Below are 27,203 nucleotides of genomic sequence, written 5' to 3' on the forward strand. Positions count from 1 at the left end.
TTAGATTTAGGCTCCCTTGTGTAACTCAAGAGTGCTGCATTTACCCTTTTTAAGGATACTGCATAACTGTATAGTTTGAAGAGATGAGCTGACAGACTAAACTGTGGCCTGGAACTAACCTTAGCTTATTAATAAGGACTTAATAAAACTATTTGTTTTATTAAAAGATGCCTAGACCACAGTTTGTATGTATGTGAATATGAAAACAGCAGGTTTTGGCTGAGATTCATTCCTTTAAAACAAACAAACAAACAAACAAAGCTGTAGACATGTTGATCATGTGCTGTGAGCCAAAGTGTCCTGTGGAGATGTGTGTCTGTCTCTTTCAATGACAGGGGGAGTTCAGGGACCTAATTAATTGCCTGCGATTACGGTGGGTTAGTCTGGGGCCTTATTGTTTGGGTGGGCTATGGCACTGCAACAACCAAAGTCTGAAACCTGAACCCAGCAGATGTGAAACTGGAACTACAGGAAACCACTAGTTAGAAACCCCTAGAGATCAGTGTGTAAAATACATCAGTTTAGATGCAAGAGATTCTGGAAGGCACAGTTTCTCTGAACATTACAGTCTAGATTAACCACAAGCTATTTGACCACATGGCATCTGACTATTGATCTTTAGCCATGCTCATGAATATCTGTTTGTGCAAGCAGTTCCCTTGCCTTGACCCGTACTGCTTGCAGAGGAAGGGCTTATTCAGCACAGGCAGTACTGGCATAATCTGGCCATATGAGTCTATACTGCAAGTATTAATGCTGCTTTTAGAAATGATAGTCATCTTGATAGTCATAATTCTCAGGGTTAATGGCTTCTTCAAACAAGTGCTTTGGGATTAAACCCTTTCCTAAGTAAACAACAGTGTCAGAGGTTGAGGGCAACGGAGGTTCTTCCTCTTCCCACTGCATGTTTTCTAGAGAGGAGTTGGTCACCAAAATTTTAGAACTGCCTTTAGCTGAAACTACCCCTTGCCCTTCTCAAATTGTGCCTTTTCTCTGGGCTCTAATTTCTTTCTTTAAAATGATAGGTTAATGGTAAAACCCACTTTGGCATGTCAAGGTCTATATGTCAGCTATGCATTTGTGTTTATTATCCTTCAGCCTCAAGATACTGTGAAAGCTGGATAGATACTGACCACCTGCTATTTTGGAAGGCCGGACAGAAAAGCTACTAATATCTCCTCTGGGCATGGGACAGCACAGATGAGGCCCTTGCCCCTCCTCAGCATTGTAGCATTTATTCCTAAGGAAGTAATGTATCAACCTAATTATTTTTATATTGGTTTCTTATTTCTTGATGGTACAAAACTGGGAAAATTTACTGGAGGAAATTTTTTTTTTAATATTTAAATGTGAAACTTACACACTGAAGTTAGTCTGACTTGTCTGTAGAAAATGTCATTCTATTCTAAGCAGCCTGCCAGATTGATTAATTGCTTTGCAATAATACTAGATATTGGCTTTTTTAATGTTAGTAGCAACATTTACCCAGCAAAGGACAACACACCTTACAGTGAAGGCTGGTGATGAGGACTGTTTTATGCTGTGCTATCATGGGGGAAATCTCAAAAAGCAGCTCATCTATGGAGGGCAGTTCCTTCTGAGAGGTTCCCAACAAGTAAGTGTACGCAGAGTTTTCAGTCATGCATGCTTGTTTTCTTAAGTGAAAGACAGATGTAGCCCTGCCTCCTGCTTCCCACAGTGCTCTACCAAGGAACATAAAGAGGAAAAGCCACTGACTTGTTCTTCTCTGGAATATCAGGCACTGCCAATTAGTGTATTATAAATTAAACACTGCACTGTAAATTATGTATGATCAATGATGCCAAAAACCTTGTCAATTTGGTTGCTCTAAAAAAAGCCAGGTGTCTGGGAAAAGTTGCAAAAGTGAAGAGAAACGGCATCTCTTAATGGGAAGCTCTGGGAGAGCTAACAGTATCAAAACCCCACCAAAATATTTCACAAAAGTTTGTGCATGAACTTGTCTATGTGATGACAGTTCAAATGAAGATATCAAACTTAAATTCTTGCAGTTAAGGCTACTAAGTCCCTCCTTCTACAATTTCATTTCAGTCAAGATAAAGTGTATTTGGACTGACCTGGTCCAACTTGTGCTCGTTCCTAAAATAAGAAACAGGTAAGAGATCACAGCACACCAAGAGAGATACCATCTAGCAGAGCAGACACGCAAAGGCAGGGAGGACCTAGGACAGTCCAATTCAATAGGATTGAGTAATCACACAGGAAGACATTTAAGGCCAACATGGCCCACACCAAGTTGGATTTCAATAATCCCAGACCAAAATTTTTATTTTAAACTATCAAGACAGAGTAGTGATTTTTTTCCTCATTTTAAAAATGCTAGGGGATTTTCTTATTCCTTCTGATGTAAAATATTTTGCTTGAAGTTGAGTGACAAGTTCTCATCAATGGTTTTGCACAGCAAAAATACTCTGCATGTATATTTTAATGAAAATACTCACTTGAAAAAGCTGGTCAGCACTATTTGCAATAGGTCAGTCTGTTATATTAGAGAGAAGCATACTTTAGGTAACTAAGGTTCATGATAACACTCCAGAAATGACACTGTGCCTCATTCTAATACATGAAAAATAATCACCGTGGCAAAGGGACCCTTTTTTAAAAGTAGACGAACAAAGAAAAAAAAAGGACACTTAGAAGAATCAGAATAATGTCTGGCCTGAGGAAAATAAATATTAAAAAGAATATCAATATGTATGTTTCAGTGCACTGCTTAATCACAGGAAGGAACCCTCGATATCTTTTGTTTTCCCTCACTGTACTATATCAGGTGGTGACACATTGGATTTTTAAACTCTTCCCAAGTTGTCTACTACTCTTGCTAGGTATTGGAGGAGATGGACCATTTGCTTGTGTTGGTAGGCCAATAATTCATGGCAGAACTCTCTACTGTATTTCCTGCCTCAGGAATGCTTGGCAAAACCACAGGGGTCTAAACACTTTTCACTGTATTTTCTTTAGTAGTACATTTACCCAGGACCCACGGTAATATCATCCACTCGACGATGGTTGGTGGTGGTCCCTGCATGCTCAAGTCTGACCTGTCAATGTGCTGAGAGGCAAGCAACAGCAGGAACAGAAAAGTCAAGTAGGATGCAGTATGGCAGATAAATTTGATAAATGGCTTTCTGATGAACAGCCCTAATGGGCTTTTGGGAGCTATCAGGTAGCACACAGAGAAGACCGGGAAAAGGAGTCCTATCACAACACATGTCAGCATCTTCACAGCCCAGTGTCGCCTCCTCCATCCGGGGAACTCGTCGTACCAGCGGGATGCGAGCAGCTGCTGGCAGTTGGGCTGAGCAACAAACTACAGAGAGAAGAAGAAAGGAAGACGATTAGTTCCTTGTTACCTCTGTAAAGTTATTTCCATGCCATGTATGTTATGATGAATAACTTTTGGATAGAGATTAAAAAAAACAAAAAAAAATCCACAGCCTGGGCAAGCTGACTCATACTGATAATACCAATAAGACAGGGCTGGGTCAGCCTGCCCTTCCTTCAATGCAAGGAGTATAGTACAAAGCCATCAAAATTCACTTTTCACAATAAAGCTTGACTTCCCTGTCGGTTGAGTACACAAGGAGCCAACAGACTGTGAAACACATGTGCCTCAAAAGCTGATTTCAAACTGAAAAACAAGTTCACAAATACCTCCATTAGTCAACCAGCAACATTTGTGGAGAATTCACAGAACACAGGTGGAAGTCACTATGAAAATGAAAAGCATGACTGAGCTCTGTAAACAGTGAAACTGAATTCCACAGCCATGAATGAATGATACTCAGTATGTTCCCTGCTAATTCTCTAAAAATCAGGCTTACATGCTTTTATATTGACAAAACTCTTACAGAAACACTACATAATGCTTGCACAATGAGAACTAGGCACTAGCATTCCCTGGTGTTTCACTAATCCTTGTCAGGCTATAGTCCTATCCTGTACAATATTTTATGGTCTGTCTGTTCTTCATGATGGGATTTCAGTTTTTAAAGTATGTTCCTTAAAACTAAATTTCACCCAAAATCCCCAAACCCAGTAAATATTTAATATTTTTCAAATAGCTTTTCAAAGAAACTTTAAGTCTACTCCAGTGTTCTATGTCATATTTCTATTTGATCACTAGTTCCTATTTTCCCTAATGCTTTCTTTTATAAAGGGGACATAGAGTAGCAGCATGCTAGACCTGACATAAGAAATATAGAATAGAAGCAACATATGGATCAGAGAGAGCCAGAGTTGTTGCATTTTTTTTAAAAAAAAAAAAAAAAGGAAGAGAAGCAGCATTTTCCTTATGTTACTGTGGTGGGTGGACCTTGGCTAGATGCCAGGTGCCCACCAGGCTGCTCTATCACTCCCCTCCTCAGCTGGATGGGAGAGAAAATATAACGAAAGGCTCGTGGGTCGAGATATGGGCAGGGAAATCACTCACCGATTACCATCATGGGCAAAACAGACTCGACTTGGAAAAAGTAATTTAATTTATTGCCAATCAAATCAGAGTACGGTAATGAGAAGTAAACCCAAATCTTAAAACACCTTCCCCTCACTCCTCCCTCCTTCCCGGCTCAACTCCACTCCTGATTTTCTCTCCCTCCTCCCCCACAGTGGCACAGGGGGACTGGGAATGGGGGTTATGGTCAGTTCATCACACCTTGTCTCTGCTGCTCCTTCCTCCTCAGGGGCAGGACTCCTCACTCTTCCCCTGCTCCACCATGGGGTCCCTCCCATGGGAGACAGTCCTCCACAAACTTCTCTAATGTGGGTCCTTCCCATGGGCTACAGTTTTCACGAACTGCTCCAGTGTGGGTCCCTCCCACGAGCTGCAGTCCTTCAGGCACAGCCTGCTCCAGCGTGGGTCCCCCACAGGGTCCACAGGTCCTGCCAGAAAACCTGCTCCAGCACCGGCTTCCCACGGGGTCACAGCCTCCTTCAGGCATCCCCCTGCTCCGGCGTGGGGTCCTCTTTCCCCAGGCTGCAGGTGGAGATCTGCTCCACCGTGGACCTCCCTGGGCTGCAGGGGGACAGCCTGCCTCACCGTGGTCTTCCTCACGGGCTGCAGGGGAATCTCTGCTCCGGTGCCTGGAGCATCTCCTCACCCTCCTTCTGCACTGACCTGGGGGTCTGCAGGGCTGTTTCTCTCACATATTCTCACTCCTCTCTCCTGGCTGCAGTTGCAGAGGGTTTTTTTCCCGTTCTTAAAACTTTTATCCCAGATGCACTACCCCTGTTGCTGATGGGCTCCGCCTTGGCCAGTGGTGGGTTCATCTTGGAGCCGGCTGGCATTGGCTCTGTCAGACATGGGGAAGCTTCTAGCAGGTTCTCACAGAAGCTGCTCCTGTAGCCCCCCCCCGATACCAAAACCTTGCCATGCAAACCCAATACAGTTACACACACATGCACATATACATATACTGGATTAAACCATTAGTGAAGACTTAATAAAGCTATGTACAAACTACTTTATCTTATTAAATAATAAAATTTTTAATTTATACCAAATAATTCTAATCAAATGCACCTAGTTTGGGATTTTACATTATTTTGATAATACTTACAACTACAGGAGCTAAGTTCTTTTGGGGATGAATAATAGGTAACTTCTCAAATAGTTGAAGAAATCACTGGAATTACTACTGGTAGGAAATGCTATTTAGTTTGGAATGAAACAAGAGGCAGCAAGCATCTTTTTGTATATATATATATGGATCTTGTCAGAAACATTAACCTGAGCCAAATTCAGACCTCGTGTATATTAATGAAATGCCACTGTCCTTAGCAGAGAGGTATTTGCCTACCAGACGCCACCACTAAAGCTGCCTCTGACTGTTGTGAAAGACAAGAAAATTTACTCATACCATAAACATCTTGAAAATAGCCTTAAAGAAAAGTAACAGAGTGTTCTCTTCCATTAGGAAAAATGCATTCACAAGGCTTCAGAGCGTTTCTTTCAAGATAGAAATGTCTGGAATAATACTGCGTGCAGTCAGAGCAGATGGTTTCAAAGTTATGTTTTTGCAAAGTTTTTAACAGGGGACTCCCTACAAAATTTTTCACCTCAATTTGCTTGGGTAGGTACAGATTAGTGCTTTGCTTGACTAGTGAAAAAGTATGACTCATGGACTAATTCCCGAGTGAACTATTTTCCTTCTTTTTGCCCCAGAGTCTGCCATGTCCATGTTTGTTTCCCCTTCTTCCTAATATCTTCCCATTACGTATCCTCTCACCTAAAAGTAATCAGTTCCTAAGTCTTGTCTGTGTCCCCTTTCTCAACCCCTTTGGGCTGCCCTCATTATGTCAGGGACCCAGGTGAAGAACAACTTCGGGTGGCTAGCAAAGGCTGCTGGTAGACGTAAGGGGCCTACTCCTTGCCAAGCATGGCTAAAAAGGAATTAATTTTCCTCGCTGTAATGTGGAGGAAATTAAGTAAAAAGAGGGGTTATTTTCCAATGTCCACCAAGTACTGGGCTGCCCTGGGGCTGGGTAGACCAGAACTGATGCTGAGGTACCTCATGCCATGAGAAGATGCTGGCTGACTGCACCATCCGGAGGGTGCGCCACACCGTTCTAAACTTTAAACAGATTAATATGCAAAACTTTCAATGTTAATACAGAAAGCACTTCTGAGCAGGCTTGAAAAATTGTTTCTTGTCTCCTAATACCCATATTAGATTTTGTCATGTTGTGACTGTATTGCTAAGGTACGATGTGTTAAAGACAAGGATTGCTTTCTGAGTCACAGGAAGTTTTTCAGTAAGTGCAGAAAATTTTGAAATCCCAGACACTGAAGAGACAATTTTTTAAATTGCTATTTTTCAAGAAATTAGCTGTCATATTTTTTCTTCAAATTATGACTGTGACAGGACAGTTTTAGCATTGGTTGGATCCTCTGACTATAGGAGAAAACTAACATAGACTATATATTTGATGTGGCTAGAGTTAGGGGGAGCACCATTAGGAATGTACTTTAAATAACTTACTAGACCCTAAACACATAAGAAGCAACTAATACCGTAGTATGGAGCAAGCATATAAAATACTATGTAGCTTATTAAGAGCCCTATGCATAGGGAAGCATTTCTAGTATTGCAGGCAAAGGTCTATAACAGAAACCACAACACAGTGTCTATAGATGATCTACTGCATTTCGGAGAGGTCTAGATATCCAGTTTCATGCTGTCATTTTTATCTAACAACACTGTTGGCAAGGTTAGTTAAAAATGTCCTGAAGCAACAAAAATATCTGTCTCTTCACTGCAGCTTTTTCTTTATGGATCTGAGCTCCATTGCCCATATAATATACACTATGAACAACTCCAAAGTGTTTTCTTCAGACAACTGGAAAATTACCCTAAATCTCTTGCTGACACTTCTTTTATAGCTATGCTTTTCTGCTTCATTTATCAAGGAATTGTATGACATTATTAAAAACGTCCAAATTAATTTTCACAAATTTGACTATTTGCTCCATTTTTGTGGTTGAGAGATTGTCACCATATGCTGTGAAATAAGTTCAGTAGTGATACCTACATTTATTACATTAGCTGAATAATGAAGGAAGGTCTTGAATGGGGAACAGTTGGGGTACCCTAATGGAAGAAAAGTGTACTCAATGGTGAACGCTACAGTCTTGTTCCTCAGCTGCTCAGAGAAGGAGAGCTTGTTACTGCACACTGCATCTCCCTGCTTGTCCTTGTGGACCTGTTTTCCTCCAGAGGAAATGAGGGGAAGATGTTGTGTACCCACACCATGTCTTCATGTGTAATAAGTGAGTATTTGAGCACATACAGGAATTGGGAGCAGGGAAGTCTTCCTGGGATGCACAGTGTAAATGCTACCTATATAGGCTGTCTCAGAGACATTACTCATAGGTTGCATACAGTTATATTGGTCAAGTAAATTTATCTGTGATTAATATATTTTATTACTGATCCTGAATCCTTATTACACTTGACTTTTTGATTTATCCACTAAAAAGCCCTTCTCTACAGAAAAAAAAAAAAAAAGTCTTCATGGCAAAATTCTCTGGTCAAATGAGATTTATACTCTAACTATTACAAACCCTTCTATTAAAAAGGAACACTGGAAGTAGATGGAAAAAAGACATGCTCCAAGCCATAAGACATTTCCTGTATAAATGTATGGAATCACATCTAGGATGATCACGTAGTAAAGCTAAGTAGAAATCTAAGTCCTCTGCTGAACTGGGAGCTAAAAAAAAATTTTGTTCAAGTATTTTACACAAATATTTTATGTCTAGCAGAAATAGAAATACTCTGTGACATTATTTTGCCAGTTCTACATTGCCTATGCCAAAATATTTTCACTGTAGTATATTTTTTCTTCCTTAATTGGAGATATTACATTCTGAGGTATTCAAAGTATCTTTTGTACTGTCAGTATTATGTTGTATGTTATTTGACTTTGACATTGTCTCCATATAATTAGCAATCAGCAAGTTTACATTTTCACATTACAATGGCTTCCAAAAGCTTCCAGCAGTTTGTAATTACGCAAGGGATTTTGCTATAATGATTATTCCTGGTTGAACATCTTTAGCTCCTTCATAGAGTCTGCCCATCTGAAAATGTTTTGGTATTCATTCTTCTTAGTTGTCATGCTGGGAATTGGCTCTTCCCCGAGACTGGTGAAAATCAAAAATTATTCACTGTGCCAGCAAAACTAATCTGGTATAAATAATAGCAGAGCCTGATTCTAGTGATATCCAAGCATATACGTAGCCCAGGATTTCATTTTCACTGCTGATTAAATCTGATCTTTAGTTTTGCTATAATACATATCCTTCAGTCAATGGAAATGATGAAGAAATAACACTGTAAAGTGATACTATTAACTATATATTGTCTTTATAGAAATAATACTTTTATAAAAATACTTATTTTATAAATAATGTATCACCAAAGTCAAGTCAGTTCTTTACTGTAGCACAATATTACCTTTAAGTATTAATTTCATTGCATTAGGAAATATGCAAAGATATTCTGTAACCCACCTGTAAGAGTGCTCATTTTTACACTTACAAAGCAATCTAACAAAATCTGAGGTCCAAATTAAATTCTTGTTTTGAGATCAGTAGGTCATTTTGTATATGTTACATAGAAAAAGAATGTGATTTGTGACCTAGAAATGGAAGCTGTCAAAGGAAAGTGATTTCCTTTTTGACTTATGTAGAAGTGAGTTGTGCTGTAACACAAAGAACTATCCCTGATACCATTCTCTAACAGATAATTATTAAATATCTTGGGGGGGGGGGGGGGGGGAAAAAGAAAATGGTTATCATAAACTGTCTTAGTAATACTTTTGTAAATTTGCAGTCAGATTCTCTGTTGTGCTATTTTCTACTGCCATTACAGCCAAGCTGGTAGGAAATGTTAGCTCTGAGGTCTGCTGCTTTGTCACACACATTTTCCAATGATTGTGCTCCAGTTCAACAAGAATTAAGCTCAGTTACTTTTTCTTTCTTGAGAACATTTTACTTTTCATATTTCGCATATTTTCCCAGGCTCTTCTAGTTATTTTCACTTCAAATTTAGATGTCAAAATTCTCTATCTACTGGCTGTGAAAAGTATATTTGCTTGGCACTAATGACAGATTCAAGTCCCAACTTCATTAAGTAGACTCCTAAATTTGTTAGATTGTTTCTCCCTCTAGACACATCACTGCATATTCTTTTCTATATCTTCCCCCAAGGATTATATTTGTGGATTTTGGCACTTACTCTGTGAGGACTGGTTCATTAAGACAAATAACATTTAATTGCAATTTAAATGTTTTAATGTTATTGACTAGATCAGCACTACATTCTCCTTTCTAAAAGCCAGGGACCATGTTCTGGACTCCCTTGGGTATAGTCATACTGTCTGTTTTCTGCCTCAGGCCAGAAGCCCTGATCCCTGTGCCAATTACTGTGAATCTTCTCATGTCTATCCTGTCTAAGCCTAGTGCCAAGTGGAGCAGGCTATCATTATAATCGTGATCCTTGCTGGACCCAAACCACTGGGTCAGCTTCTCCTCAGCTCTGTCTGCAGCTGTGTTATTAAGGGAACTAGCCAGCTCACTCGATATCAGAGCACCAGAGCACACCAGCTTCTGTATCATCAGGGCAACCTGCTTCAGATAAGGTCCCTACAGCAAAACAAAGTCACGGCATAGATGCCTTCATCATAAGATCCAGAGTTTACACTGCTCTCACCAACAATAGACTACAACGATAGGTTTTTATTGTAATTATCCTATTGTTTAACTTCAAATATGAGGAGGAAGAAAACAAAAGAAAAGGAAAACATAAAAGTGAAGACTGAAATGCTTTGTTAAAAGGATTAATGAACGTTATTATACAAACAATGACATTGCAGTTTTTAATGTTAACATTTTAAATTTCCTTTTTGCTACATCAACACAAGCAGAAGCTCTTTATTTGATTCATTGCTCCTTCTCAGTGAAAGGAATCAGCACAGAGGAAACTATTAAATATCTATTTAATAAGTCAAGACTTATCTATAATTGCAGTGATTCTGATTAATTGCTCAGAAAAGGCAACAGCAACTGAAACTAGAATGCAGTTATTAGGAACCAGCTATGCACGAATAGCCTTGTTAGACTTCCTAGTGGTAAAGAAAAGTGAATCAGTTGTTGGGCTTTGGGATCAGTGTGTAAAACAGCTCCAAACTTCAGAGCTGGGATGCTGGTATAATACTTCTGCTTCCCATTCTGGGCAAGTGGTAGACTCACCACAATTCAAAACATTCTTTGTAGGAAAAAACAATTAAAGAACTCCTGTAAGTATCTGCAGAGGCAATACAATATGAACTTGCTTCTGTTATATTGGATCCTTGTTTTTACACACCCACCTGATGTGTTTCCATGCATAGCAAACAAAAAATAAGACTGATATTTATATGCAAAGTCCTACACTTGGGACAGAACAACCCTGTGCAAAGGGGCTGGCTCTCATGATGTACAGGGACAGAAGGGAATTGGGTGGGCTCAGCCTCAAAAAGAGATTCATGGTAGAAACTCACTTGCTGTCTTACACAAATGAAAGGGAGGTTATGGATAGAAGCAGGCTTTTCTCAGGAGCACAATGAAAGGATGAGGATGATCATAAGCTGCATCAAGGGAAATTCTAGTTTGATGTAAGGAAAATATTCTTCCTAACAAGAGTAGTTAAGCACTGGCACAGGTTGTCCAGGGAAGATGCAGAATATCCATCCTTGTAAATATTCAGAACTTGGCTGGGAAAATTCCTTATCAACCTGATTTATCTTCAGTATTTTTTATGATCCTACAAGCCTACTGCATTAAGCCAAGCAGTGTTTTCTGGGGTAACAAAACTCTTAGTAAGAGCCATAGTAATTGTGTTTACAGGTTTGCATTTATTTATTTAGGTTTGAATTAATTTTCTAGGAATATAAGGTATTACTAAGATCTGTTTCACCATTGGTTACTCCCTTTGAAAGAGGCAGAGCCTGTCTCTCTCATATCATTGAACAATATTATTGCCAAACAATACCTAGAACCATTTCAGCTGTTCCAAACACTTGTGCCATAATAACCTGTGCATCATGTGTTGGGAAAAAGATATAATACTCAAAATATTTCCTTCAGTCTCTGTCACTTCAATCCTATTATTCCAAAAGCAGTCTTCAGATACCTCGGATACCAAATTTGCTGCCTGCACCAATAGTTTGTACAAAATAAATTAACTGAAAAGAGAACAGAAATAGTGGCTGATCATTCTCCCAGTATTCATTCTAAAATTGAATAAATTGAGACTATAAACACATTTTGTTTATAATCTCAAAAGTCCAAGTTCATTTTAGGAGACCAAAATCAATATATATTCTAAGCAACTTCATTTATTAACACAGGTAGAAATCACATGCACTGTTCATAGCATACAATTCATGTAAAACATGCTATCAACTCAAACTGATTTGGAAAGAAATAGCCACCTGTATAAAGAATAGTCTGTTGTCAGCCCCAGGGGCTGTAAAAAGAAAAACCCCACACCTCTGGACCAGTGAGCAATTACCAGTAGCATGTTTCTTACATCCAGGCTGGTTTTGTGTCCTGTATTGGTAAGGCTTGTAAGCATTAACTGGTCAGCCAGAAGGGGTTAGGATTTAAGTTAGTTACAATCCTACTATATGACAGAATCAATGAGTTTCCTCACACCCAGCTCATTGTACCACTTTGTCTACTTTTGTAGCTGCCACGTTGCCAGAAGGAAAAGTTACAAATTAATAAACCAACCTTTCGAAATTCGTGAAGAAGCTGCAAATATGTTGAAAGCAACTGAAGCACAGAACACAGTAATTGGAGAAAAATTAGCTGGGAAAAGCTCTGAGTGAGGGGAGGGCAGAAAAGTGACTAGAAAAGCTAGATTCTTCCTCTGGGCATTGCTTGCTCATTTGAGAATTTCTGTTGGCATCACTGGAGACCACCCTGTTCCTCATTTGTGCAGTTTATTGCAGAGGCCAAAACAAGGTAGAGAGACATTCTTAGCTCCATATTCCTTTTTAAAATGTCCTTTCAGACTTGAGCAGGGTATTGAGCTATTTGGAAGAAACCTAACTACAAAATTATTTCTTCTTTCTTTTCTCCATTTTCAGGCTCTTTGCCTGTTTCTGTGAAGAGAAAACTTCTTGCAGCAGTGATATTTTGTCACATTATTTGATTTTTTCTGTAAAGACAATGGTAATCACCTTCCATTAGCACCAGGAAAATTTAGGTTTCACTCTGTTAGCTTAGCTTTATGAGGTGCCATCCTGCATCCTGATGTGAAAAATGGATATAAGCATAACTGTTCCTGACTGCAAGCTTATGCTGTTGTAGCCAAGTGATAGGAGAGCCAACAATGGAGTCATGTTGAACTCCAAGGTTTCCCACTTTCTTTAGAAGTGACTGTTTATTATGTGGAGCTTGTGTGGAACTGAAGTTGCCAAAGTCCCCCAAAATCAGTGGGAATCCAGTTTTTGGAAAGCATAACACTCATTTGAAGGCTGACTGAATACAGAATTAGAGGGATGAGGGAAAAATAAAAACACAGAATGATTACAAAGGCATTCAAACTAAATAAAGCAATAAACTGCAGATTTTTCTCTTGAAAATTCTCTGTTAACATGTTGTAGGGAGGTCTGGCTTTGTAGTTTCATTAATACTTAGGAACAGAATGTATATAGTCACTCAATCTGCTTTTCTTTCTCTTCAAATACTTTCATGTTTTTCATCTTTAAGTTCCTCTTGTTTAACTTGGCTGTGTGTTTATCTGAGAATATTAAAGGCTGAGAAATCAGATTAATTACCCAGTTCCTGCATAAAGACTAAGCTGAAATGATAGGTCTTTGGCAATGATGCTCAGTGAGCATTATTCTGAGACCATTTGCAGGAGAAATGCATGTGAGTCTGTAGCAGATGCATGAATTATATCAGTCAAGTGTGGCCTTTGTGAACCTTCCTTCTGCCCTTCAGAGATGATGTTTTTCAATTTTTTCATTATCTGTACAATTCACCTTTCTTCCCAGTTTTGCCTTAAATGAGTTCAGAGGCACTGCTCTTGAATGGCTGGTTGACAGCCACCATGTGCAGCTTCTGCGGTTTAAACAGAGGATATGAATCTTGGAAAGAACTGCAGGGAGTATAATTGCTTGCTCAAAGGCCTTGCTCTCCAAAAGCTCCTTTACACTTAAGAATAGGTTGTGGTTGAAGAAAATGACCTTCTCCTGTGAGCAGACCTGAGAAATACTGTGCTTTCCCATAACGGAAAGATACCTACAACAGCTGTTAATGAAATTCTGTGTACCCGGCATCTGCCAGCCTGGAGAAATAATGACAGTCCTTGGGCAGTTCTTTCCCCTTATGAAGCTCTTCTATTTGTGGCAAAACATTAGAGTTTGGTATCTCAAATGAAAACCTGGAGCTACTCTCACTGTTCTTGTACAGAGAGATGTCTGAACACTGCAGGTTTCTTTCATGGTGAAGAACGAGAGCGATGAAGGAATCAATAAAGAGCCTGTTTTACTTGAGTTCTACATAGGTATCACTTTTAGGGATGTTCAGGCTACACTTACACTGAAGAAGTCAAACAGTGACTGAGCTTGAGCACTGGACCCCAGCCATCCCCACAACCTAGTTGGTCTTGCCTGGTTCCCATTTTGACCTCTCCAGCTGCCTCTGTGCAAGGCAAATCTGCAACTTGCTGTAGCCTGTTTGCATACAAATCCCTCAGTATCCTCGGTCTTAGGGTCAGGCTATGGTCTGCTTTCATTTAGCAGTACAGACAATGTCTCAAAGACCAGTTCCTTGCACAATATTTTACTGATTTACATCATACATTTCTGAGTTAGACTGGTGTTTCTAAAACTCACTGCATGCTCCTAGAAATTGGGTAACTCAGGACATGTTTTTGTTTGCCCAACTTCCATAGCTACTTCTTATGGAGATGGAGTAGAACACATTGGCTTACAGTTCCAGGTAAAGGAAAATATTTTATTTTAAAATGTGGAGGAAAAAGATCATTTGCAAAAAGCTAGAGATGGAAGAGGCATATGTGGAATGATATAAGCAAAGGCTGTGTTTCAGTCCCTAAAGGTTTGAGGCTACACTCTTCCTCAACAAATCACAGACAATTTGTTCACTGACAGAGGAAAACACTCCATAGGCTGTTGTCACTGCCTGCATGACATGCATGCCCTAGCTTCTGCTCCAGCAAGTCAGAAAGGGTACATTTCTAAGAGCGAGCTGCTCTTTAATCCTTGTGAAAGATAGCTCACTGGTACTCTGAAGGAATATTTTCTGCTTCCTTTGCAGTCTTCTGTGGAGTTAAGCAGATGTATCCTCATCATATGCTGAAATCATGATTCCCTAATCTGAAATTTATTCAAGAATCAGACATATGTTATAATTAAGAATAAAGAAACTTATTTTATAGTAAGAGATAAGTGAATACAGAGAAAAAATCCCAAGTAAACCTACAAAAACACTGAAGTTCCTATGTGACGTGCAATTTAAATGTAGATTGCATGTGTACCTTTCCCATCCCCTGCACTTATACAAAATGTACAGGCTTTAACAAAATTGGCCAGCTGAAGGACTTCTGCCTTGGCCCGCAGGCAGGCTGGGTGACGCCTCTTGAGCTACAGTCATGTTCAGTATCTATTTTTCTCCACAATATCCAGCCTGCAGCTGTAAAGGTCTCATGCAAATACCATCAAATACTGTATTCAGGGAAGAAAGAGCTCTTCTTTATCAAACATCCCTCTCACATTTACTCCCGATATACCCTGTTACTGAGGTGATGGTGGTGAGACCCCCGTTCCTCTCCATTACTTACTGCTGCCTACTCTGTGCCGGTCTGCTCCAACCCCCACAGAAGCTGTAGTGCTCCTGACTCCAGCCTCCATCAACACAACAAAATTGTGTTTTCTTCAGCATCCAAACACTTCAGTGAGAGGCAGAGAGGACTGCAGCCAAAACAATCCATGCTTGGTAACTAAACAATAGGGAACTGCAGCAGCAGCAGCACGCGAAGTTTTAACTGCGAGATCCTTTAGTGCTTCATTTCAGAACTTCAAAGATAATCCACCATCAGGGGTTTTTTGCAGGGAATTTTAGAAACCCCAACAAGGGATCTGACACACAAACCCCTTCATTCTCTAACCTTGACAGCTCACAAAGGCAAAAACTCACCTCCTGTTTTGAATAGAAGACTAGATGGCAGATATATCTCAGTACTGCTTTGGGAAAATGTTGTTCTTTTTCTGAAGTACTGAACTTGCTGGACTTGCTACAGAACTCAGCTTTTCCACAGAAATTGAGGGAGGATAGAAGCCAAAGGACCCAAGGCTGAGAGAATAATATTTACATTTGTATTGGCAGAATATTTATATTGGCAGTGTTACGACTATGGTCAATTTACATTAATTGCATTTGTGAAGGAAGGAAAGCAGAAAGGAAGGGAACTTCTTTATCTTAATTTTCTTTTTGAAAATGACAGGATAATAATTTTTACCTAAATGTTTTGAGGTGGTATCATCATATTTGTTGAAAAGTTGGTAGAGGAAGAATAATATACAATTGCTAAATAGTCCATTGTTCAAATTTTTTTGTTGTTGTTTTTACTACTTTTACTTCTAATACTAAGCATTTGTGTTTTGTTCCTGGGGAAAAACATCCGTGAACTGAACACTTTCATATTCTATCTTCTGATGTAATAAATAATTTTATACTGATTCACCTTTTTCCTTCCTTAATCATTTGAAAATTCATATTACTTGGTTATTTCAAACTCGTTGAACTGGATGTAAAGTTAAATATCCCTGGAGCACTGCTGCAATATTAATAACAACAGCAATACTCCTTCTGTGCCCTTAAAAGGTGTTAAGGGTTAAGAAGATAAAAAAATGTTTCTCTCTTTATGCTTTCAGTTGAAATGCCAGGGCATATACCAGCAAACACATCTGAGAAAGACTAACATGGCCAGATTTCTGAATACCATAGAAGAAGAGAGAGGCACGTATCTGTCATCCTGTGTACAGTTGATGACAGCTTCACAGAGACTTCCAAGCACACTGGCTACAATGCATTCGGCTCTTCAGTTCCCATCATCAGATCATAGGATAATTCAGGCTGGGAGGGACCTCAGGAGGTCTTTTGTCCAACCTCCTGCTCAAAGCAGGGTCACCTATGAGATCAGACTGGGTTGCTCGGGGCTTTATCCAGTTAAGTCTTGAAAATCTCCAAGGATGGAGACAGCACAACCTGTCTGGGAAACCTGTTCCATGCCTGACTGTCCTCATGGGGAAAGCTTTTTTCTTCTTTATATCCAGTGCAAACTTTTCTTCTTTCACCATTGTTTATAGTCCTTCCACCATGAACCACTGTGAAACGCCTGGCTCCATATCCTCGATGATGTCCCTGTAGTCACTGGGGGGTGATGCTGGTTCCCCTGAAACCACCTCTGCTCCAGGCTGAACAGGCTCTGCTCCCTCGGCTCCTCCTCGGAGGGCAAGTGCTCCAGCCCCCACCATCTCAGTGGCCCTCCCCTGAACTTGCTCCAATTTACTGATGTCTTTTGTACTGAGGGACACAAAGCTGGATGCAGTATCGAGATGTGATCCAATGAGTGCTGATTAAAGTGGAAAAACCACTTACCTCAATACACTATTGATGCTCCTGTTAGTACAGCCCAGGTTATGGCTAGCCTTCTTTGCTGCTGGCCTTTGTCCAGCTGGAGGTCCTCACACCTCCGGCTCCTTTTCTGCATTGCAGCCAGGCAGTCAGTCCCCAGCCTGTGTCGCTGCAGGGGCTTCTTCCTTCCCAGGTTCAGGACTTCGCGTTTGTCCTTTCTGAATTTCAGTTAGGGTCCTGTCAGCCTGTTCCTCCAGCCTGTCTTGGTCTCTCCAAAGGCAGCCCTGCCTTGAGCATATCAGCTGATCTCTCTCACTTGGTGCTGTCTGCAAACTTTTCGAGAGCAGATCTTCTCCTGGTCACTGATAAATCTGGGCCAGTACAGATCCTGGCAGCACTGCAGAGTTTTTACTTGTCGTCAGATAGAGTATGACGCATTAACCACAACCCTCTAAGCTTGACCATCCCACCATTAGCTATCTCGTTCTCCCATCCAGCCTGTAACATCCTAACATGGATACAACACTATAGTGAGAAATGCTGTCAAAAGCCTTGCCAAAATCAAGGTGAATGAAATATCTTTGGCTACAAATCTAGTCAGTGTTCAAGCAGTGTTTCTGTGGTCAGGTATGTATACTCTAACTGAAAAAGCTGCAACAGAAAAGCAAGCCAACTTCAAACCAGTATAGTCTTCACTATTGACAAGGTCTTGTTTAACCATTCTTTGTATGCTGTAATTTGCAATTATTATACCTGGAAAGTTCCATCATTGAAAACAAAAAGACTATTTTTGCCAAGGTTGAGTACAGAGCAAAGAGCAATTTTTCACAGCCAGGTTAGGAAGACCTAACCTTAATTTACTGTAATGAAAATTATGATCTCTCTTCGTTCCAAGTGTGATTATGCTACTCACCTTTAATGTGATTTGACTAATGTATTTGTATTGAGAATATGGCCACTTGCAGTGAAAGAAAACATTTCTTTTCAGTGCATACAAAAGCTTTGTCTTTTATTTCAAAATTTGGACTGATTTTGAATAAGTTCACTACAGGTTTCCAGCTTTGGAAATAATGATGAAGAAATGGCTCAACACAAGCCCTTCAGGCTGTCATAGCTCTAACAACAGTTAGCCTTGCAATATGTTCTATCTAATCTTGAGAACCTTCATGGAAAATTGAGGATTTTTCCCTCAGACCAAACCTCTGAAATTCAGCTTTGCATGATGCTTACTCCTTCAGGTGAAATCTGAAATCATCACCTAATCTCTGTATGTTGGTGAAAAAAAGTCCCAGCATGGCATGATGGGGGCTCCCAAATGCCTGATTTTTCTAGGACAAAGGTGCCACGTGTGCAAACAGTACAAGTCCTATAAAGCCATCTTCCAAGGACACATTGCCAGCTCTTCTGTAAGGTGGATACATGGATAATGGTGGTCAAAGAGAAGTTACATTTCACTGAAAAATAAAAAGCAGATTCAAGAACATTAGTTCTTGACATTAGTCCAGTGAACTCTGAGGCTTGCATACTTCTCTTCAAATTGTTGGCTCTTAATCTGTGTGTAGCTCAGGTCTGGAAAGATGAAACTGCTTAGGACGAGCTGATCTGAGACTGTTTGACCATATCTATAATCCAAACATGACCTGTCCAGACTGCATGAGTGAGGCCTTGTCCCTAAAGCAAGATAAACTTTTAATATAGAATCATAGAATGGTTTGGGTTGGAAGGGAACTTAAAGATGATCTGTTTAGGCTTTTCCCCTCCAACAAACTGTACAGTGAGTCTAAGCCCACTAAGTCTAAATATGTAACTGTAAATAAATGTCGTGGTTTAACCCCAGCCAGCAACTAAGCACCACGCAGCCGCTCACTCACTGCCCCCCCCGCAGTGGGACAGGTAAGAAAATCAGGAAAAGAAGTAAAACTCGTGGGTTGAGATAAGAACAGTTTAATAGAACAGAAAAGAAGAAACTAATAATGATAATGATAACGCTAATAAAATGACAACAGTAATAATAAAAGGATTGGAATATACAAATGATGCACAGTGCTATTGCTCACCACCCTCCGATCGACGCCCAATTAGGCCCCAAGCAGCGATTCCCCCCGCACCCCCGCACCCCAGTCCCTATACTAGATGGGACGTCCCATGGTATGGAATACCCCTTTGGCCAGTTTGGGTCAGCTGCCCTGGCTGTGTCCTGTGCCAACTCCTTGTGCCCCTCCAGCTTTCTCACTGGCTGAGCATGAGAAGCTGAAAAATCCTTGACTTTAGACTAAACATCACTTGGCAACAACTGAAAACATCAGTGTTATCAACATTCTTCTCATACTGAATCCAAAACATAGCACTGTACCACCTACTAGGAAGACAATTAACTCTGTCCCAGCTGAAACCAGGACAATAAACAATATAGATAGGTCTTTGTGGGAAACTAGGTTTCTCCCTGAACTTACCTGCTAAGGCAGACCCTTAGATCACACAATGCATTAGAAGGGGTTTCTGCAAACAGGTTCATCTAATTCAGCTGTTCTCAGAACAACAGAATATCAAGACTTAAAAAAATTAGCTTTTGCCCACCGTTACCTACCTTCCAGAAACAACATGCTATTCTTCTTAAAGGATTTTACTTTCTTTCTAGCCTGTACAACACATCTAGGTACCCATGTCTCCTCTGCAATAAGCGTAAGTAACATAGGTAGTGACAAAAATGATTTTGCTCTGAGATGGCCTGAGTTGCTGTCTGGAGATGCCTGTCTCTTCCCATCAACTATGAAGGGACCCAAGGCTAGGCTGCTGACATAGGTACCTTAGTTAAATACCTGAGGTTATGTGATATGAGTCAGGGACTCATAGCACAAACACACTACAGGAATGGGTATTTCTAGTTTCTTTCTGCATGCTATTAAGAAGGCACGAAAAAAGAGTCTAAGCCTTCAACTAATTTTATTAATAATGTGTTAAACCTTTTTCCCTTCTGTTACACTTTCAGCTTGTCTTAATGTCAAATGCTGCGTAACTGAGTCATGTCTTTTTGTGAACCATAACAGGGCTGCTAATGAAGCCCTTAAGGTTAGCTATTTAGAACAACCTCTAATTTAAATGGCTACATTACCCTGGCAATTAAATATTATTATCTTTTCTGCACAGCAGGCAGAGTGAAATGTTACCTTTTCCTCTTCATCTACCTAAAAAAATAATGAGCCAGATCCTGCACTTGAGCAACAGAGCATAGGAATGTTGCACTTTGTAGATCTTCAGCAATTTCTACTTGCTGAAGATCTGCATTGTTTTCTTCTCTCCCACAGATGTTAAGGGCCCTCACAATTTTCCAACATTATTCAGGAATGAAACACATTCAAAGTATAAAAGCAATAATTTGATGTAATAAAGAACATGCCAGAGGATGTTCAGTCCTGGATTTCTTTCTTCTCTTATTCATACGCATTCACCTTTGGCTTTCCCCTGTTCTTCAAAACATTCTGTAAAATCCTTCCTTATCAAGTCCTTGATTGTTTGCAAGTGCTCACCAACAGCTGAGCCTATTGTCTCCCTGGGAAAAGAGTTTTCACTTTCTTAAAGTCTTTCCTCAAAATATCTTATTTTTGCAAAATATCTCTAGCCTTTTGCCTCACTAAAACTTTGCATCTTTCACTAGTGGAGTATTTGATATGAGTACAATAATGGAAACACTAAATATCAATTTAGAATGGCAGGACCTGAATTAAAGGACAAGGATTAAAAAAAAAAGTATAAACTTATTTGGAGATTCCACAGAGATTACAGAATTCAAGCCAAGAATGAAACTAAAAACTGAGTGGAAATACTGATGGATGATTCATTGTGTCAGGGGAGGGAGAACAGAAAGGATGCAAAGAAACACAGCAACTTAAGTAGCTGACACTGTCAAGATGCTATTCAATCACATATGCAGAGGACAGGGAAATCCGCCCCTCTAGAATGGGCACATAGTTGTATGGAACTGGTCAAGAATAGTGATAAATCACTGGATAGTAAGGAAAAGAAACAGTCCTTATGCAATCACAGAGCTGTGTGACTTATGTTCTCTAAGAAACACTGCCAGTTGCCGTTGTATATGGTATTGAGGGGCAAGTGACAGTATAAAATGGTGATACCAGAAGGCATTTTCCTTCCTGTGCTATCACTAGTAGATGGCAGCATTCCAGAGAAACTCTGAATATTGCAAAACTGGACACCCAAGTTGAAATAAATTCCATTATAACTTTAGCTATAGAAAATGAGGTCTAAGACAGTTGTCAGGACCTCTCTTCACCAGCCAAAGGTAGTTGCAAAGGGTAAATAATCTCATTTCAGTTTAGATGAACAAAATAATATTCTGGAAGTGTCTATTCCTCTCCATGAATGACTACCACAGACTAGGGATCTAGTCTGTGGTTGAAACACCTAAATTTAGGTATATGTAAGTAGTGTGCCTTACTTAATGAAGTTCCCATCATCAGTGACTATCTAGTTAATACAGTCGATGGATCCTATAACGAAATTTACATTACATCTGGAGATACAATTCAGTTACCTACTTACAGACATCTAGTGCTGCTTCAGATGTCCTGAAGTATTCCGGCCTGTGGTTCCTGGTCTGGCAGGGGCCATAGCCCCTGTAGGTATTGTGCCATACCTACCAGCTCTATTTATTCATCTCAGATAGCTTAGGTTATCTCAAATAACACTAGACAGCTGTGCTTAGGAAACTAAGTTCTCCGCTAGTGCCTGTTCAGCTGAATCGTGCTCTAGGACGCACTGACTGTAAATTAGTGAATGTAACAGGAGCTTACCCACCTAGCTCACCTGTAAACAACAGGCAGACCTTAAGAGGTTTCAACTCCTACACCTCTCCTACCATTTGACATGCCCAAGTGTACCTAAGACACCTGCAGAAGACTGAGATACATGACACAGGAAATACGGGTTATTGCAGGAAGGAAAATTGTTGATCTGTTGAATCCCTGAAATACCATCTAACATGGAGTGTACAGGATGTGATGTGTACAGGAAGAGTCTGCAATCTCAATTCTTTGTCTGGGGCTTGCTAAGCGTTTGCCCAAGCAGAAAAAAAACCCCAACTGAAAGCCGTTACATATCAGATAAGCAGATCAGTTACTGAGTGTGTCTGCAAAGCACAACATGCAGCACATACAACCTGCTAAATGGTCTACTTCCATTACTGTGAGACCAAATTTAACAAAATATAATTGAGAAAGCCCATGTGCTTTCAGTTCTCTCTTCTGTTTATTGTCATTCAGCATGCCTTCGCACTGGTTTTAAGTTGTGTCAGGTTCTGTAAATTTAGCACCATATAAATGTAAGTGATATTACCAGGAAAGTTAAGCAACACAGAAGAAAGACTGGTTATCTTCTATATTCATTAGAGATAATAATGAAATAAAACTGATTTCTTTAGGCAACAAAACTAGCAAGCTTTTCACAATCTTTCAATAACAACTCAGTATGCCTTTTTTTCCCCTCCAATCTTTCCTTCATTCCCTACAACAGCACTTAGCAGATATTGATGTGTTGTTTTCCAGACAACTGAAGCTGTAACTAACAACAGCAATTTCTTCTAGAGTTGTGCCCTCAAAAGGCACAATCTTTACTTCGTTGCCACGTTTTAAAAGAAAGTCAAGAATTTTTTTTAAGGTGAAGAAATGGATGATACTATACTCACAGAAACAAAGTAAAATTCCCTTTCTTGTCCCAAGAAGACATTCTCTTAGGCAGATAAAAACTATAGAAAGTCCTCAAAATTTCATTGAAGCATAAGAAATAGAGCAGTTCTGTGGCAGTCTAAGCAGGAGCGTTATCAAGTAACACAAAAGCAGAAGCTGAGTCAATGAGTACCGTAGGCTGCTCTAGCCTCACCCTCTTTCTGCTGAGGTAGGTTGGATTAGTTTCATTCATTAAGCAGAAATGAACCATTAGATTATTTATTTTGCTAGCGTCATGAGTGCATTATTCAAAAAACAAGTAAAATACAAGCCTTAAGAAATGAAAAGGAAAAAAAAAAAGTGATTCCTGCTGTATTTACTTCACCCTTTATCATCAGGAGCTGCAATCAGCCTTACAATGTAATTATTGCTCGCAAGGTGCTACAATAGCACAAACAGGCCCTATCTGTAACTAAGGCCTGACTATGCTGAGCGCAGCACAAAACCTATAAACAACAGGCAAAACTTATCCTGAAGATCCTATAATCCCAATGCATAATAGAGGGTGATAAATGGTTGAAGGCACATCACTGCACGCAGATCAAAGCACTAGGTTCTTGTGGAAAGACAAGAGACCAAAGATCCACCCACTTGGACTGAAATGGAAACTGATGTTGAAGCTGTACAGACTTCGGGCTAGCTGTGTCCCGAAGTCCACCTTGCAATCTGACCTGAAGCACACTTGTCAACTTCATCAGAAAGGGCTGAGACAATCCCAAGGCAGGGTAAATTGGGGCGCTCTCCATGGTTATGGCACCCTCAAGAAGCACCCCTTCAGACAGAGGAAGGAGTTCATGTCCCCCTTTGGGAATCCTTTTGGGTCTCAGCTATGAGTAAGGCACCAGGAAACTCAACACACGGATTGCAGTGACTGGATGAATAGCCAAGAGGCACCGATAGCAACCCAAGTGATTATTCCATAAATCTTTAAGTGATTAGGGAGTTTACATACTTACAAAGTTAGACAGAAGCTGCAGATACCTGTGCTTTATTTGTGAAGCTAACATGCAATCAACTTTCCAAAATCACTGAGCAAGCTGGTGGCAAAGGAAGGACTAAAATCCACTATTCTGTCTACTTAACCATACTGTTTCTTGTGTAACTGAGTCTGGGAAACAAGAGAAGTTTCCTTTCACAACCTGTGTGTATTTACAAGGGGTTTTAGTCCTAGAAGTCCTGTTTGATCTGCTCTGTCTCCCAAGGTAGAGTCATTATATTAGGGAAAACAAGATTCAACAGAAATGCATGAGGCTGCATGGGTCTGGGACACCATTCTACTGGTGCTCAGCCTAGGGAATGACTGTATCTAAGCCTCAAGCTCCTTCTACCTCCTGCTGTCTGTAGCTTTCCTCTTTGGGAGGCAAAAGCAGTGGCAGTGGATGGGGCCCAGGAATATTTGCAGTAGTATTGGCCCTGTGGATAGGACAACAGAGAATGGGCAGTGGGCAATGGTGTCTGCAATTCAGTAAGAAAAGAGTGTTAGAAAAAAGAGGAGACAAAGGGTAACAAAGAAATAAATATGGATCTTGAGGTTCCTGGAGTGTGCCAATAAAAAGGAGAAAGGATGTTTAAATGTATCACAAGGAAATCTACTGAGATGGTATCAAAAGAATATAGAGTCTCCCGGTGTATTTTATGTGTCTAAGTAACCACCAAGGGAGTTCCTAATTTTCTCAGCTGTTTTATTCAATCCAAACTATTGATTGAAAGCTATTCTACTATTTGGACTAACCATGAAATAATAGATTGTGAAAGCTCAAAGTTCAAATGAGCATTATCAGAGTGCTGCAAATTCCCCTCACTTGTGATACCTCCACTGTGCATCAGAATTTATCAAGTCTTGGGCTAGAAGGAAGTGGGTCAAAGGAAAATGGGAGACACTGCTGGACCATGCCAAAGGAGATGGACTGATGATGATCTAATGAAGAGGGAATTGAGTGTGGAATAAGGTCATCCTATTATTTGCAGAAGAAAGCCAAGTGTCTCTGTAAGGAGGACTTGTTAATAGTTTTGTGTGAACATTTTCTTTTTAGTATGAAAAATACCCTAGGAGTTCAAATGCCAACAGTCAAACTTGAGAGCTATATGGCTTTCACAAACATAAGCTCCTGTTTGTCATACCAGTGCCATACTCAACACCTCTCTTCATGTTTTTATTTTAACTCCTGGAGCTGTAAAGTTCAGAAGTTTTATTCTCCACTTAAAAACTTGAATAAAGATCTGATCTCTTTGGAGGCACAAGAGTGAGTTCATACAACAGGAGTTTGTTTTTCTCATAAATCTCTTGTTTGATAATGGATGTCCCTATTGATGGAGGCAATGGATGAAGAAACCCTTTGCTATTTTAATCTTGATAGCTAAGGCTACAGCAAAAACAAGGGGTAAGGATGGAAGAGTGCTCTGTGGACATCTGGTGAAGCAAAAAGGAGGTAGATTAAAAGAACCAGTAGACAGGCCTAAGACAAGTTTGCTTTGGCTGTCTTGTTTTATTGTTCAATAAATGTTTATCTTAATGGAGGGAGTCCAGCCAAGCAGTGGAAGAATTCGCACTTCAACAGCATGCAGAAGTTTCAGCCAGCATGTTCAAATGTGCCTTGGTTAAGCAGTCACTCTGTCTTAGGCCAATTGCACCTAGCACAGTCATGGAAAGGTTAGATCTTGGACAGGAGGACAGAAGGCTTTGTGCAAGAGCCTCCTACAAGATATGCGAGAGAGAAGAGGTTGCTTAAGAGTGTCCTGGGAGCTAGGAAACACAAAAACCAGAAAGGAGTTAAATGCTCCTCTACGAGTTAGATGCCTGTATGAGCCCTTCATGCTACAAGGGCAATTACTGGAGCTGAAATAATACAAATTATTTGAAGCTCTTGGGCTTTGCCAAAATTACCTGCAGTGAGGAGTGAAGCACAGCTGCTGGTGCGGCTATGGCAGAAGGTGTGGGGAGCACAACGGAGGGGGTGGCAGCAGTCAGAAGTGGCTGATGGCGGCCATGGGAGGAATGGGGGCAGCCAGCAGATGCAAATCCCACCGCAGCTCAGTCTGGGGCTCATCACCCAGCAAAACTAACTGACCTGAGCTGTGGGCTAGGTGCTCTTGCAGGGGTGGGAGGAAGAACAGCCAGATCCCCAGCAAGTATATGGAGGGAGGGAAGAGGGCTGTAAATTCCTATAATTATAGGTTTACATTCAAAATTAAATCCTGCGCTACCTTATTTATTCACCTTGTTCAAGATTTTTTCTTCTCTAAAATTTGTTAAGTAAATGTTACTGTAAGTAGAAAAAATTAGCTCTTGGTGCTAAACCTACCCCAGCTTTGTAGGGAAGCTTGTAGGTGCATTAGTAGTGACTCCTTCAAACCAAAAGCCAACTTCTGTTGTCGCCAGTCACATCCTAACAGAAGGGTTGTGCACTGTTGTTTAGGGATATGCACTACTAGTTGTTCCTGCTTAAGGAAGACATCCCAGCAACATTTCTTTTAAGAAAGATGCAGAAAAGGAACGGAAATGAGAGATTTCCACTGTACTTCATTAACAGCAAGTCTCCTCCTCTTTGAGTTAATTACTTCTAGCAAGCGTTCAAAATAAAAAGACATTGCTGTCAGTTCATGAATAGTTTAACTAGAACTGTGATGAGAGGGTAGCAGCTTGTGTGCAGCATATAGCATTCAAAGGTTATCAATGCCTTCTGAGACATCATTAAAAAGTTAGTGCTGAGATTCATTTCCCCTTATGCAGGCTCTGAGCCTTCAGAATCTGAAATCTCTGTTACCACAGGGTAGAAATGGCAGTTGAAGCAGTAAGTTGTGTAACTTGCATCTACATTTTCAATGCCTAGTGAAGTAATTTTTCTAATTGAAGCACCCTGTTTCCTTACCCAGCCAAGGGAGAAGAGAGAGATGTCTCTGAAGTTAACTTAGATGTCTTATCTTGAGCAGACAGGATCTCCCTCTGTGCATACCTCTGTCTTTTGACTGTATAAGGAATTTACTCACATACTTTAGGAGGATTGCTTCACCATGCATTTAAAATGTAGGCACAATTAAATGCTGTATTAAGCAGATGTGCTCCTACCCTGTGATTAAAGAACATTTTTTTTCTAGCAGCAGTAAGTACAGCTTCCACAGGGACACCTACACTTCATTCCATTCTGAGGTAATAGACAACCAATTAGAGTAAGACTTTAAGTATGTGTAGCAGATAAGCTACTTACATAATTTATGCTATTTAACCGTCTGTGGAGTCTTTATCTATAAACACAGAGACTTTTACGTGATTT

At 40.2% G+C, this 27,203-nt stretch overlaps 1 protein-coding gene across 1 annotated transcript in view; it reads right to left on the bottom strand.

Annotated features, from left to right (window-relative positions):
* TRPC4 (transient receptor potential cation channel, subfamily C, member 4) overlaps window positions 1–27,203 on the bottom strand; it is a 92,189-nt gene that overhangs the window by 39,292 nt on the left and 25,694 nt on the right. The window contains exon 3 of the mRNA XM_010572773.1: window positions 3,013–3,349. Within this exon, the coding sequence (XP_010571075.1) occupies window positions 3,013–3,349 (337 nt within the window). The remainder of the gene's footprint in view (window positions 1–3,012; window positions 3,350–27,203) is intronic.

The sequence above is a fragment of the Haliaeetus leucocephalus genome, unplaced genomic scaffold, assembly GCF_000737465.1.
Source record: "Haliaeetus leucocephalus isolate CR32 unplaced genomic scaffold, Haliaeetus_leucocephalus-4.0 Scaffold351, whole genome shotgun sequence".
Taxonomy (NCBI): Eukaryota; Metazoa; Chordata; class Aves; order Accipitriformes; family Accipitridae; genus Haliaeetus; species Haliaeetus leucocephalus.